The sequence below is a fragment of the Scaptodrosophila lebanonensis genome, unplaced genomic scaffold, assembly GCF_003285725.1.
Source record: "Scaptodrosophila lebanonensis strain 11010-0011.00,11010-0021.00 unplaced genomic scaffold, SlebRS2 tig00000085-arrow-pilon, whole genome shotgun sequence".
Taxonomy (NCBI): domain Eukaryota; kingdom Metazoa; phylum Arthropoda; class Insecta; order Diptera; family Drosophilidae; genus Scaptodrosophila; species Scaptodrosophila lebanonensis.
The window spans coordinates 476,645-492,516 of record NW_022060564.1 but is presented as its reverse complement, the minus strand read 5'-3'; the positions used below and the strand labels follow the sequence as shown (position 1 = coordinate 492,516).

At 37.5% G+C, this 15,872-nt stretch overlaps 1 protein-coding gene across 1 annotated transcript in view; it reads right to left on the bottom strand.

Moving 5' to 3' along the window:
* Positions 1-5,591: 5,591 nt before the first annotated feature.
* LOC115626607 overlaps positions 5,592-15,872 on the bottom strand; it is a 150,974-nt gene continuing 140,693 nt past the window's right edge. Inside the window, exons 5-9 of the mRNA XM_030522000.1 lie at positions 8,533-8,640; positions 7,951-8,149; positions 7,702-7,880; positions 7,479-7,647; positions 5,592-7,115 (exon numbers count right to left, since the gene is read on the bottom strand). Coding sequence (XP_030377860.1) covers positions 5,890-7,115; positions 7,479-7,647; positions 7,702-7,880; positions 7,951-8,149; positions 8,533-8,640 — 1,881 coding nt within the window. The 3' untranslated portion in view covers positions 5,592-5,889. The remainder of the gene's footprint in view (positions 7,116-7,478; positions 7,648-7,701; positions 7,881-7,950; positions 8,150-8,532; positions 8,641-15,872) is intronic.

Genomic DNA, 15,872 nt, shown 5'->3' with positions numbered 1-15,872 from the left:
AATTAGGTTAGAAAACAGCTTGAACCGAAATTTGTTGCTATTTGTTTTTGGTAAACTTCAAAGGTAGGATAGGTTTTGATTGGAAAACATTATTATTTGCAATTTATTGCTTAACCTTGGCTACATGCTGCCTAACTGATGTTTCTGAAACATGTTGCTAAACAAAAACAATGCAGATATGTTGAGAACATGCTGCTTGAGATATCCAGTAAGGAAACTTGCTGCTAATTACAAATCTTAGTAGTGGTACTAAAACCTACTACTTCTAATAAATACTAATAGTAATAAATACCAATAATATGAAATTCTAGTAATAGTACTGATTAGTGTTATTTTAGTATTGATTTGATCGATTGATGTCAGTTTGAATATATTTAGCCTGCTGTGCTTTTATATTTTTGGGGAGCTGCTAACTTCTCAAGGTTCCTTTCGATGATTCCAAACATTATGAGGAATATGTCAAGAATTTAAAATATTTTATACTTTATGAGCTTTTTTTCCGAACATATGGACTATTCCCTACCACATGTAAACTAAAATATTTGTAAACAGTATGGATCAACATAATGTACGAGTGAGGAAAACTGTTAGCAAATATTTCAGTACAACTCTACCACTCTATTTTGGCCGATATTTGTTTAAGGCATAAACACATAACATGAAACTACCCGCCAGCATATACAATTGGTGTGATAACAAATAAAATGTATAACAATTTATAGTAGTTGGCAAGTAAGCAACAATAAAACAGAGGAAGAGAAATGAGATGGAGAAGATGAAGAAACTAAAATGAGGCAATATTCAATTCGCTTATAGAGTTTTAAAATTTTTATCATTAAGGTGAAACACACAATACAATATTAAAAAAGTCCTTTAAACCAAATATATAAGGCATAGATATAATATATACTTAGCTGAACAAATTTGAAAGTCATAAGCATTATCAGGGATTTTTGTTGATCAAGACGATGTAGAAGAAGAAGAAGCAGAAGAATCAGAATAAGACGATGATTACGAGTAAGAAGCAAAATAAGTTGAGGCACAACTTTTTTAAAAAAGCGCAGTTTTGGTTATGTATGTAAGTATATCGGATGAGCGCCATAGAATGCCGCCCGTAGGCCTTTGGCTGAAAGAAAAACTTAAGAGATTATACGAAAAAGCAGTTAAAAAACAGTGAAAAAAACAGTAAAGCAATGCAATTTTCAATATAACGAAAAACATAAAAACGCAATAAGAAAACGAATTATGCATATAGGGCGAGCGAAATAAGTAAAACATGCGTAATAAGTAAATGGACAAACACCGAAACATTTCGGATCTACACGTTGGATGTGCGGAAACTTTAGAGTATTCCCTTTTTACTTCAGCAACATTAATATCTTGGAAAGCAAATAAAAAACAAAAGCTACGGACACACATGCAAATTCTTCTGTGTTCTCTTGTAATCTGAATCGACTTTCAGGAACAGTTTTTACAGAATTTTACCGACGATATCAATTCTATAGCAAAGTATTTGTTAGGAACAAGAAACATGCCACAAAATTAAAGCTTTATTTTGTAATCGAAGTGCGTTTTTAGCGTATTAATGTTTCTGATATAGAATTGAATACTTCTGAGTTCCGTTGCATTCAAAATGATGGAAATTCCAGTCACTTATTACGCATAATGTATATAGGACAACACATCCCTAAACGGTTTCCAAAATGGTTTTTTGGAATGTTGTTGTCCCATTGACTTCATTCGCAAACCCCAACAATATTTTTTTGAATTTTGGTGTCTATGTTTAATCCCCTAGCAGTTGCAATTACTCAAAAATAGAATTTAACAGTTTCAAACCGCATAAGTAGTAGAACTTTAAATGGCACATGCGAAAGCAAAATTATAAGTAATTATAAAACTAAAAAAATGACAAAGACAAAGAAACAATTTTTAAACACAGGCTATATAACCTTGTAGTATTTAGATATAAGCAGGGAATTTTACTCTGTTGCTACTAAGCCCAGCATTATGCATTGAACTGATGGATGGATAACGAGAAGTTGAGCGATTTTGAGCAATTTGCTGCATTGGATGGCAAGACTGAAAGAAAACAAATTTATGTAATCGAGACAGACGTTTGTAGTGCGTGCATAACACATTCAAAACAGACCCACATACATCCACACATTCATACAAACATACATACATAATCGTACATACAAGCGTAACAAGAACTTAAATACGAATACATAATTGTTGTAGTAGCTCTCTTTTTTATAAATCCTACAAAACCCTTTTTAACCGCTTGACTGGGCTCAGCAGCTCAGCCGCAATGGCAGCTCGCGAACATCATCAATCATAAGAATAAAAATCGATTGTCGATCGGATTCACATTAGCAATGACATTTATATATTCTACGTTATATTATTAGAGAAATACAAAAACGATTGAATGAATGAAGAAACCAAGAAACCAACAAATCTTTGGCAAGACATACACATTTGAATAAATACGGTGAAAATAAATAAACTCTTTCAAAACCTATGCATTTTCAATGGTCGTGCTCTTTTATTTTCAGATTTCAGTTATTGCATTATTATTTCCACTTTAATAAATTTAAGATCTCTTTTGTCCACAGATTTGTACTTTCCCAGCACTGCTGGGTCCTTATCCCTGCATGGTTACATGTCGAAGCCTGAAGAAGACTAGCGGCATACCGAATCCGTACTTTCCAGGAGAGATGTGTGTGCTAGTTTCCTTTCTTGCCAGTTCGGCTGTAATCAGTTCCCCTCAATATTTCGATGTCCCGGTTGCTATATGAAGGTAACACTGACCTGTTGGGCTAATTTATAAATACATATATCAACGGCGATCATTGATTATTGTGAAGGTGTTTATGTTAGAGTCAAGGGCCTTAAGTGCCGCTTCGAGGATATATAAATCGGGCAATGGTAAGTAAGTAAGTGGTCTGGGGGCTGCTACATCGCTGCTACTTCCGCCTGATAGAACTGCAGTGATCCGAAAGACGTGGGAATTAGAGTTATTTATTATTTTATTTATTTTATTTATTTGGTTGGTTGTAAGATCTGGTACAACCTAATTTAAACTTTTAACAACTACGCAAATATTAATAACTTTACTTTCATTTATTTATAATTTCATTTTTATTTTGTAGTATAATTCAAGCCCTTGTATTTAGTAGTAGATTCGGTTTTACATTTAGTAGTAGATTCGGTTTTACATTTAGTAGTAGATTCGGTTTTACATTTAGTAGTAGATTCGGTTTTACATTTAGTAGTAGAATCTTTGTTTTCTCTTTAGAAGTAGATTAATGGTACACAAGCGCCATCTATGGTCGTGGCAAGGTAACACCTTTTTGTTTGTTTCGGAGTTGTCATTGTCATTGCTCTCCTTGCGCTCATTACACAATTACACACGCCAAAGACCGCGCGATCACGGCCAGTCGGAAATTACTTTTTTTTTTGGTTCATTTTAATAGACTCCCAAAGTGCAAGTGAAAAGACGCCAAATTTGATTTATGTTTAGTTAAATACTTTTTTTTTTCTATTAATAGTTTTTTTTCTTACTCTCCGTAGAAAAATTTTTATTTGCCAAAATGCTAAAGTGCTTATAAAAGAAAGGAAAAAACAACAACAAACTTGTTGAGTAAAGCCTGCCGTTCATCGCCGAAATATCTTTCGCCGTTGGATTCGGAGTCGTACCCGTAAGTGCGCTCTCTTTTATTCATTTGCTAACTCTTCCGCTCTTAAAGCGCTCATGCCATTATCTTTATTCTAATTTGCAAGCAAGGCCTACATTCCTTAGTCAGCTGGGTGCAGCCCTACCAACTGCACACCAAGCAGTGTTTCGTTACTTTGGAAAAATTTAGTACTTGCGCCATCTATGCAAGCGTTATAGTTTGTTGGGTTGGTTTCATAGATGGCGCCAGCTATCCGCGCGGAGATATTTCGTTTTTAGTTCGGTGGCGATATGTCGTTCGGATATATATCGCTATCCCAGACTGACTTCTGAAGCTCGTTTTGTCTTGGGAAATACCAGCAAAGAAAAGCCATTTCATTTTCTATTTATATTCTTTTATTATGCACATATACATACATACTAATTCATCATTTACTTTCTTGTATTATAATTTTCAATTATTTGCCGTTACTTTCTCGATTGCTGTACATTTTTTATATGCCATATGTCTGCATCATTATTTTTTATTTTAGCACACTGTAGTTGGTTTTAATTTTCTGTGTCTATCTTATTTTTTTGATCTCTTTGTAGTGCTTCTTCGAATTTTTATTAAATCTGGGTTTGTTGTGGGCAATAGTTAAGTGAGAAAGAATCTGTTTGCTTTTCAAAATTGTGTACAAAATTGCTTAGAACTGTAAAAATGTTGCAAAGAATTGAAAATATTATAATAATATCCAAAAGTTTATCGTTCGTTTAATTAAACTAAGAAAATTAAATATTTGTGGCCCGAATTTGAAATTTGTCTCTCATATTTTATTTTTATGTTTTATTTCTCGTCTTTTGAAAAATGTAATTAGCATTGTTTTGAATTTTAATTTTAAATTTCCGGTTGAGCTCTTTGTTATATTGCGCATTAGACATCGAAGCCTAATAGATTCCGGAACTCTTTTGGTTCGTTATCTGTTTTTGGTTTTATTTATAATTTCATTACATTTCTGTTAGATTGTATTTTTACATTCTTGGCTTCAATGCTGTTCATATTTCATGCTTAGCTTAACAATTGCTTTATTATATAAATCATTTAATAGTCAGCTTTAATTCAACTTAAAGTACCTTCAATTTTTGAATACACATATCTAATTACATGACTTTAAGCTTTACATAATTGTTTCGTTATCTTTTTGTTTCCTTTGCCAACTTCGAACCATTTATGAACCAATTGGACGAGGCGTCGGCAATCTTTAACCTTTTTAGCATCAGTAGTTTACTTTGGTTTCTATTATATACTTGTTGTTATTTATTTAACGATATGTTGGTATACAAACTTTATAGGACCCTTAATGAGGGCAGCAGGAAAGGGGCTCGAGATTCGAGGACGATGAATCGGCAATAATGCTGAGCTTTTGGCCAAATGGTGCCACAGAATCAAAGGATGAGACCAGGGAGGGGCATGTGGAAAAGCATTTTGAAGCATAGAAGGGCCCAAGAATTTCAGCATCAAGATGACGCCGATCTTTTGTTTGAAATGTGAATGCTTGTATTTATGTTCCTGTCCTGGTTAAGTGCTTCCAGGTTTTCTTGTGGCACAGTCAATAGAGAGAGAGATAGAGTGTTCGATTTGAGAATCCGAATGAGATAATTGATCGCAGGCAAACACCTCACAGAGAGCTACAAACATTGTAAAGATAAAGCGAAGGGCTTATAGTTTGTAAATCGTTGCAGAGTTTTTCCTTTCCTCTAATGTTCTTATATACTTTAAATTGATTTTTATAATGCTACCGATCGTATCGATTGTTTAAATAACCACTATCGAAACTATTGAATGGGCCTCCAATTGGCAGTCTCTCCAAACTTTAGACATGGCTTTAGTTTCACGAAAACCTAAGCAAAAAAACTAAAATAACAAGTCTGTGAGTTGTTCCTCAGCGATCAACATGCATGTTAGGGTAGAAGAGCGGAAGTTAGCTAATGGGAGCAGTTTGTTGCATTCTGATGAGCAGATGCCCCAAATCACACGCCCCTGCTATAAGGACACACTTAGATAGAGGATTGGGATCTGAACGATTACTAGATATACATATATATGTAGATATAGCTGCATGACAACCTAACTAACTAAAATCGTAACTAAATTCACACACTCGCACACATGCACACACACACAAGGAGACACACTCACACACACACACATATACATATACCATAAAAATTTACTGGCCGAGCTTTGCAGGACTGAGCACCAATTCTGGCTCAAATTTGTTGGCCGCTGCCGCCGCCGCAACCGCCGTCACTGTTGACATCACTGTTGGGGGCGACAGCAGCAGACTGCCACGCCCCATGCTCGAAGCGGACGACGGCTGTGATTTGTGTGCGGGCAGCAGGTGGGCGGCAGCAGAGGCAGAGGCCGATGCCGAGGCATAATTAATTGCTGAGGCTGGTCGCGATAACGATAACGATAACGCCGATGGCTCTACTATGCTCAGACTTGTTCTAGTTGTTGTTGTGGCTGCTGCTCCACTCGTGCCCTCCAACACCTGGCCGGGAATGCTGGCTGCTGCTGTTGTTGTTGTTGCTGCGGGCGCTGGCAGCGGCAGCAGACTTATTGTTGTGCTCGTGGGCGGCACAAAGCCGGACGCCATTGTTGCCGACGACGTCACTTTGGGTGCCAGAGAGACGCTGTAGGCGGAAGTGGAGGCTGCCAGCGACATGCCGAGCGGTCCGCGAACCGTCGCCGATGCCGAGTAGGTGTGCGGCATCGCCGGCGGCAGATCGTAGCTCATTGGCTGGGAGAGGGATGTGGGCAGACGTGTGTAGACGCTCGTACCGCTGCCACTGGTGGGCGCTGTTGAAGTCTTGGGTGTGGCGCCCGTTGAGACGCCGGGACGCTGCGGAGTGCTGCTGAACGCCGTCGTGTTGCTCTTCAGCATGGACGGTCGCGCCTCCGCCGCTGCAACGTTGCTGCTGCTGGCTACGGGCAATCGTTGCAGTTCCACGAGCTGAGTTTCCTCAACGACGCCATCCAGGGAGTCTTTAACGGTGGAGGAGGAGGACAGCGATTGTGATTGTGTAGGTTGTTGCTGCTGTTGTTGTTGTTGTTGCTGTTGTTGTTGCCGTTGCTGCTGCAGCGTCACACGCTGTCTCACTAATTTGCTGTCCGGTTTCTCATCTACGGTGCTTAGTGTTGTTGTTATTGCTTTTGCTGCTGGTGCTGCTGCTGCTGTTGTTGTTGTTGTTGTTGATGTGGACTTGGTGGTACTACTCGTTAGGGCAGTTGTTGTTGCTGTTGTACGTTTGGCAACATGTTGTTGTCTCTGCTGCTGCGGTTGCTGCTGCTGCTGCTGCTGCCGTTGTTCATCCTCATCGGCAACATCTTCCTCATCGCTCACCTCACAGACATTTAGAGCCGTTTGCAGCTTCTTCATTTCCAGCGGAGCGTCTAAAAAATATTAATTTATTTGTATAGGAGCATTATTCTTATAATGAAAAAGATTCTATTATTATTATCTAACAATACTCATATCATGTTGCTTTTTATGCACAAATATCGGCATTATTATGAGTAGAGTATAGTGTTCCAATACTGATTATTAATTTAAAATGAAGAAACAAATTCGTGCATTGGTCTGACTATAGTCTAAAGGTTCACCCATATCGGCACACTTTATTCCATAGCTGCCTTAGCAACAAAGTCTTGCAAGTATTTTAAACAAATCGTACAATTATCCACATTTCGAATATGTAAATGCTGATAGATTGTTCTCTCCCGATCTACAAAAAGAAAGCCGTTTAGTATATTCACCTTTGTGCTCCGCACTATCCGGCTCATTAATAATAGGCACTACACGATTCATGGCCATCTTCTGCTCGTTCTGCATGAAAAGCGATGTCGTGGCTATCTGGCGCAATGCCTCCATGCCCTCATTAAGCATTTTGCTCTGACTTCGCTTGTGCGCGATTGGATACTTGGGCTGTCAAAGATATAGATAGTGTTCAGAAATATCTCGACTTTAGTTGGGATCTACCTGTGCGCTGGGTCCTCGTGCTATGGAGACCCGTTTGCTCTCGCCACGCAGCAATGAAGTCGTATGATCCGCATCGATCTTGTTTCCGTTTTTCTTGCGGGTCTTCTTGCTTGATGAAATGCAGTGCGATGGACAGATGCAGAAGAGAATGCGTAAAATGCAACAAATTAGACCCAGTCCTGCAAAAGGGGGGAAAAGAAGCCATTAGTGTTTGCTTGATGGGTGCTGGAAAATTCAGTTGTTGTTTGCCTATGAGGGAGGGCCCTATAAGTCTTAGTTCCACAGTTTTGAAGCCCTTCTCGCCGGTGCCGACAAAAGCGATGACCAAGCCGAGGGCCACAGTTCCCAGGCCCACGTACAGGAATGCATTGGCGAAGGTGCTGGGACCACGTAGAACGCCCAGGAAGTCTTCATCGTCCGAGGATCCACCCAACGAGGCATCTTGTATCTAACGGGGCGAATAAAACAGGTAGGATGGACATTATTTTGGTAATCAGTTGAATTAAAACTGCAAATATTTGGGGACTTGTTTTTGTTGGGGTTCTAATTTTTAGCTGCAGCGCCACCTAGCGAGCCAATACACTGAACGGAAGGGGTTTTGTTTTTCTTTTATGTTTATGTTTTTTGTTGTTTTATTTTCAGATTGCATGGAAAAGGGAGAGAGGAAGAGAGTCCAAGATAGAGTTAAGAGGAGAAAAGTGAAAGGTGTTTGTTTTTGGTTGAAAGAGAGAAGCACACAAGGCTACAATGATCATACAGATACAAGGTAAATATACAGCTATGTAGCACTACCGTTACGTGGATTGAGTGGGCGTGATTGGTGAAACTTACTCGATTGCGCTTCACCCAACGGCGATGGCAGGTGGCCTGCTGTTGTTGTTGCTCCTGCACGCTGCAGCGACGGCCGCGCTCCAGCCATGCGGCCCGACCTTGTGCGCACTGCATTACCGACAGCCAAAGCCACAGCCACAGCGATAGCCACAGCGATAGCGACAGCGACGACAGTGGTGCAGTGTTGTTGTTGTTGTGGTTTTGTTGGGGTGCCGAGTGACGTATTTGAGGAGGGGAAAATGCATAGAAAATATATATATATATATATCTTTATATACAGTTACTGTGATTAGTTGGACGGTGTGAGAGCGCTCGGCGCTGGGTGGTAGTTTTTCTGTTTTTTTTTTCATTTTTGTTTTTTTTGGTTAAGTTTGTTTTCAAAAGCATACAAAATAGAATTCATCACAGGAAGTAACGAACGACTAAATGCAAAAGCAATCAAATTTTCAATTCCATTTCATAAAAAGTTTTGATAAAGTAGTTCGAGTATGTATAAATATTTTGTTGTTAACTTTTTTCGTCTCGAATTTCAATTACAACATCAATATGTAACAGTTGGCAGCCAATTACGTGGAACTCGTTGTTTTCTTTTGTTAGTAATAGGCATAATAAACACATAGAGAGTAAAGTTAAGGAGTAAACAGTGAACAGTTAGGTAAACATAAACAATAAATAAGAAACAATTGGAAAGAAGTGGAAACGTGAACACAAAATTATCAAATATATAGTAAGAACACAGAACGGGGGACTAAAGTATTTCTTTTTTGTACACACAGAGAGCGCACGGCAAGACACAAACAACTTGAACTTATGATTAATTAAAGACATACATAACTGAGTAATAGAGTAAGTCAAATAAATACAGTTATTACATATGCGCATTCCGTAGCTGTTAAGACTAACCAACAAGACATGGCAACAGGCGTGTCATAGCCATGCAAATAAACCAAAACTTTCAGCAGTCAGCATCAAGTAGGTCGGTCGAAAATATAGTAGTCAAAGTATTCCTATGTATATATTTGCAATATCACGACAAACCGACGTATCCTCATTATTGGTTTGGTTTGGAACAATCATTTGCAAACATCAATTTATATAAAATGTATAAAACAGTAAAAGAAATTGGCGATCAACACACAGAAAGCGCTATGGCCGTTGGCTTGCAATATATCAGGTCCTGAAAACCCATAGTTATTCCAGCCAAAAGTAACATATAGTAATAAACATGGCTGTTGCTAAAACCATAGAGTTGCTCTAAACTATGATCAATGTTGGTTCTCTAAACTACATGATCGTGCTGTGCAAGAGGAGTTTTTAACTGAACGATTCCAGATCCTCAAAAACCATAGTGTTGCTAAGGGAGGTGTCAGATAGTATATAACAATTGCCTTGGTCTTAACAACTTATACATCGAGACTGACTCTGTTAAATGTTAAAATTTTAGATCGTGCAACCCTTTGAAAGGAAGAAGAGCGCCGATTGAAAGGCACTACTAGAAAGAATGTGAGGGCACATTTCGAGAGCAACTGCTGGATGGCAACCTTAATAAAAGTAGTTGAACAAATATGACGCTACCTGCATTACCGTAAGTATGCATTTCTTATATACTCGTAATTATATAGAGCTCACTGTTTATTTGCCTTTTCAATTCAATTTTTGTGCACGACTTGCGCCAAAACAAACAAACAAACAAACAAAAGTCAATGTCACTTCAATTTTTACACAGACTATTCCAATACATGCATAAATAAACTAAATATACAGACACACACACGCACACATACACACACATCGAGATACATGCAACAACGCCCGCACATAGCCACACACGGGCCGAGGCACATGGCAGACCTCACACTTAGACACTCTAATGAGTAACACGATGTGGGTGGGGGGTGGCAGCGCGAAAAGCCAAAAGCCCAGTCATATAGCTTCACATACTAGTATAAACAAGTCAATGCGACTAAGCCAGCTACTAAATATGCTGCGTGTCAGTAATAAGGCAAATAAAACGACACACAAACACATAGCGAGAGAGGGAGAGGGAGTGGGAGCGGGAGCAAGCATGTCCTATATACTGGGCGGATATATAGGCATACATATATGCTATATAGTTCATATATACATATATGTACATATACTTATACATGTCGCTGACTTTATTCTTCTTTATTTTCGTCCACTTTTCGTTTGCAAAATCGCAACAGTGTCGACTGGCAAGCTCCCACATAAAGTCTATCGATCGGACCACGACCCCACACGACAGGTTCTGTGCTCTACATTTAATACTCTAAGTGTAGTTGTTGTAGTTGTTGCTGCTGCCTCTGTTGCCCTTGACTTAATGTAGGTGTAATCAACAATTTGCGACGCTGATTGACGACGAGCCGCGACAGAACGCAGCCAACGGATTGACATGGTAAGTGGCTGAAACGGTCACAACAAACAGACTCTTGGCTGCAATGTACAGCAGGACTTCAGTTGGTCGCACATTTAGTTGTTTACATTGATGTGAGATATATTTAATTGGCTTTTAAGCCATATAAGAATCTATTAACCAGTCTGCTTAAAAAATGCAATTTAACCGCAGTCCACTGCCCAACGATCAATACTTAGTACCCAAAAAAATTCCCTATTTAGTAGAAATCAAACGCCTGCGGGAGTAAGGTTATTGAAAACCCAAAATATCTGGCATAGGATAACTAAAAAGTCATCACTTATGTAAAATAAACACGATTTAGCTTTGTTGCCGTTAAGAAATGTATTCAAATTAATTTCTGCTTGTCCTAGAGTTTAATAATTTTAATACATTGTTGTCGTTGTTATTTTCATGAAAAATGATCAGCCAGTATTGAAGTGATCGATTGTCCTGATAACCATTCGGGTTGTTTCCGTTTTGAAATGAAAGAGTTTCCTTTTTAAGCGAAATACCTTTCAACTATTCTGCTAAAATAAAGAGATTTTTTCCGAAGCAGATCAGCGATTAATAATTTCAATATTTTTATTTGGAAATCAATGAGAAGTTCTCAATAACTTGAAATACCTTTTCAAATTGCCTATTCGTAATAAATATGTCCAAAAATGGACTATATATTCCTTTATCATTCTGATTATTATCGCTTTGCATAAAAGAGGGGTCTTGCGAATTTATTTTTGTACAAAAAATAAATGTAAAGGTCAAAATATGTTTTGAGCGTTTGACTTTGATGTTTGTTATTAAACTCGTTGTTTAAACTATACCATTCCAATGTTTTATATATTATTTATAGTCGCGCTTTCGGTGCTAGAGTCCGTGCATGGATTTCAGTCACCCCGTGAGATCATTTCGAAATTCTGGAAGTTGTCCAACCATTCAAAGTCCCATTTGTGTCTTGACTGTAGTTGTTCTTTTTGCTGTCATTTGATGACTCTTTATTTGTTTGCTTACTTAGTTATTCTGGCGCAAATTATAGAATAATTTGCCTGAGTTGAGTTTCCAACAAATTATGGCAAATTATTAATAAGTATATAGTATATGCTATCAACAGTGCGTGGCGGTCGATTGCAAGGTTTTGCCAGCATTGAGCGTTTAGTTCGATCCAAACACAAACACACGCTATGCATTCATTAAACTTTCACCTTCAGGTGAGGCGTTAAGTCATATTTGTGGGGCACACGTGCTAATCGCCGAGTAAGAGACCAGCTAAAGCGCTTGCTAGCTATAATCCAATATACCACAAATATATTGCCCATTTATATATCAACACACGCCCCACTAACTAGCTGCCGCTGTGTGTGTGTCTGTATGTGTATGGGTGTGTGTGTGTGAGTCCAGCTAGCCAGTCAGACTTACGAATCATTCTGAGCCTGGCCAAAGGCCAAACACAGAAGCGCACGCAACTGCGAAAAATGCGAAAAAATGTTGTCGAAATTATAGTAAAGCGTTGAAATACCCTTATGTTGCTGAGGCGGCGACAAAACGCTAATGAAAGCCATACACGGAAGCCGCAACGCGTCATCGCCTTTGCCAAAATACTAATCGGCATATATATGTTGACAAATTGTCAATTTAGAATTCCCTAAACAAGTCCAACTTCTGAATATAAAGGCAATATAATGGCTCCACCTTTGTAACAAATAAAACAGAGCACAGAAATAAATGTAAATAAAAAAGGGAAATGTTAAAAAATAAAATAGTGGAATAAATCTCTATATTTAAATGCCAAAACAAATAACACCTTTGGATACCAAATTAAAAAAATATAGATCAATAATTTATTACAAATAGGTTTGAAACTGAATGAAAAATAAACACTATTTAATAACAATATAACCGTTAATAGACCCATAGTTAAACTACTAATTGTTATAATCGCAATAAATTGTGTCCATTTATTTATATGACCAATGTAAAGCGTTCTCTTCACAATAAGTATTGTGTCGTATTTTCCCTTCTAAGTGAATTAATTCTCTAGTACGTGTTTAGTTGGGACTGATAAAAGTTCGTCTTAGACGAATAATTCAGGTGACTAGTGTATTGAGAGCTGGAAGTCAAAAGCTCTGCGTGCCCCCAAAGGTAGGCAACAAAGTTTTATGTTATGTGTATAGCTTGCTTTTTGGCCGCGACCAATCAATATGTGCAGGTATGTGTGCGCGTATGTTGGTATTTGTGAAAGTATACAGCCTTTTATAATGGCTAATCGAATTGAGCCTGGAGCCCAAAGCAATCCGACAACTTCACAGCCCGCGGCATTCGCACATAAATTCCTAATGAAATGTGAGCAACAGGGAGGTTGGCAGGAGGGCAGGGAGGCAGGGGCAAAAACAATGCCACAATAAAAACGTGAGTTGCAATTAGCCATAATTGCAAAGCCACTGTCACGCCCACAGGTCAGGTTTTGGTATTTATGACACCACTATAGTATATGCCATAGTTAGGGAAGCAGACGCTATTCAAAGGGGCTTTGATTGGGGATCTCGTCGCCATTGATTTGTGACCATTCACATAATAATAAATTGTTTTGCGCAATTGTTCAGCAGCGCCGAAAATTAACATGTAGCCTGACAGCGGCACACAGGAAGTGTATGGCATTAATGTCAGTCATTTATTTGTGCCTACTTATTGATTGTTTTGTATTGGCTTGTTGACGCGGGATCTGCGGTGGGAGGTCGGCGCTGCTAAGTTGTGTATTGAAGCACAATTATGCTGCTTTTTATCATGATGAATGGGCCACGGAATGGAACGGAAATGTTTAGCAAATAAAACAGGAAGTTGTCCCTTGAAGGGCAAGAAAGATACACAGTAAACACAATTCAGACAAAGGAGCAGGTTAAGAAATCACTGCCTGCCTGTTTAATAGCAATTCATGTATACGAGGTTAGTTCAGTACAATAGACAGATCGATGATAAAATTGGTGGGATGGCAATAGATTTCCAAATATTTGTCTAATTTTATGACTCACAATGGTCTCTTCGATTTGAAATTCAAGATAAAAGAAATAGATAACAGCTTAATATATAACAGTTTAAATGTTTAATTTAACTGTTGCGAAGCGTAAACAAACTGGGGCTCTCATACTGGTTGCATTTCAAATATAAACAAATGCAATTCTAACGGTACATCCCGAAATGCAAACAAAAATCAGCTGTTTCATAGTCCAAACCAGCAAACTTAAGCAACGTAATTAAAAAAACGTATATTTATTTATTTTATTTATTTATCTATCGACAAACAGAGCTGTCAATATGAGAAATAAAATATCAAAACAATATAGAACTTATACAATATAAAAAGAATAATAAATAAATAACAAAAATATCTAAAAATTAATCCGACTCGGTGGGGAATTCTGGTTGACCAAACGGCCAGCTATGCGCCGATTCACAGCAGAGAATGGTCAGTGACGTTATCAGACCTAACAAAAAGAAAAGAGAATAGCAATAAAAGATAAAGAACAGGTATGTTAAAATTAAAATACCAAATATAATTGTAATAATAACAAGAGAGAACGCTACAGTTGAGCAAGCCCGACAGTGAAATACCCTGTAATTAATTTTAAAAATTAATGTTAATTAATTCAATTAAATATATTCAATACATAGAACACAAGTTTATGTACGGTTTGAACATATTCATATTCAATAATCACTAATTGAAGGTATTTGCTGAATTTGAATCGAAAAATCTCAGAACTACGGGAATTAAGAAAGTCGCATATATGGGAGGAGTCGGAGGGACAGACAGACAGACATGGCTTGTCACACATCTTGTCACACTGACCTAACATAACCTATTTACTCTAAGATACATTAATAAGGAAAAAATAGAAAATATTGAATAGAATAGAGAATTAGATACCGATTAGAACAGAGAATAGAAAATCGAATACAATAAAGCATAGAATAGAGAATAGAAAAGAGAGTTGAGAGTAGAATAAGAATAGAATAGACAATAGAATAGAGAGTACAACACAGAATAGAGAGTAGAATACTGAAGAGAATGAAGAATAGAATAGAGGGTAGAATAGAGGATAGAAAAGAGGATAGAAAAGAGGATAGAATAGAGAGTAGAATACAGAATAGAATACAGAATAGAATACAGCATAGAATACAGCATAGAATACAGAGTAGAATACAGAATATAATACAGAATAGAATACAGAATAGAATACAGTTAGAATACAGAATAGAATATAGAATAGAATACAGAGTAGAATACAGAATAGAATACAGCCTAGAATACAGAATAGAATACAGCCTAGAATACACCATAGAATACAGAATAGAATACAGAATAGAATACAGAATAGAATACAGCATAGAATACAGAATAGAATACAGAGTAGAATACAGAATAGAATACAGCCTAGAATACAGAATAGAATACAGAATAGAATACAGCCTAGAATACAGCATAGAATATAGAATAGAATACAGAGTAGAATACAGAATAGAATACAGCCTAGAATACAGAATAGAATACAGCCTAGAATACACCATAGAATACAGAATAGAATACAGAATAGAATACAGAATAGAATACAGAATAGAATACAGCATAGAATACAGAATAGAATACAGAGTAGAATACAGAATAGAATACAGCATAGAATACAGAATAGAATACAGCCTAGAATACAGAATAGAATACAGAATAGAATACAGCCTAGAACACAGCGTAGAATACAGCCTAGAATACAGAATAGAATACAGCCTAGAATACACCATCGAATACAGAATAGAATACAGAATAGAATACAGCATAGAATACAGAATAGAATACAGCATAGAATACAGAATAGAATACAGCCTAGAATACAACATAGAATACAGAATAGAATACAGAATAGAATACAGAATAGAA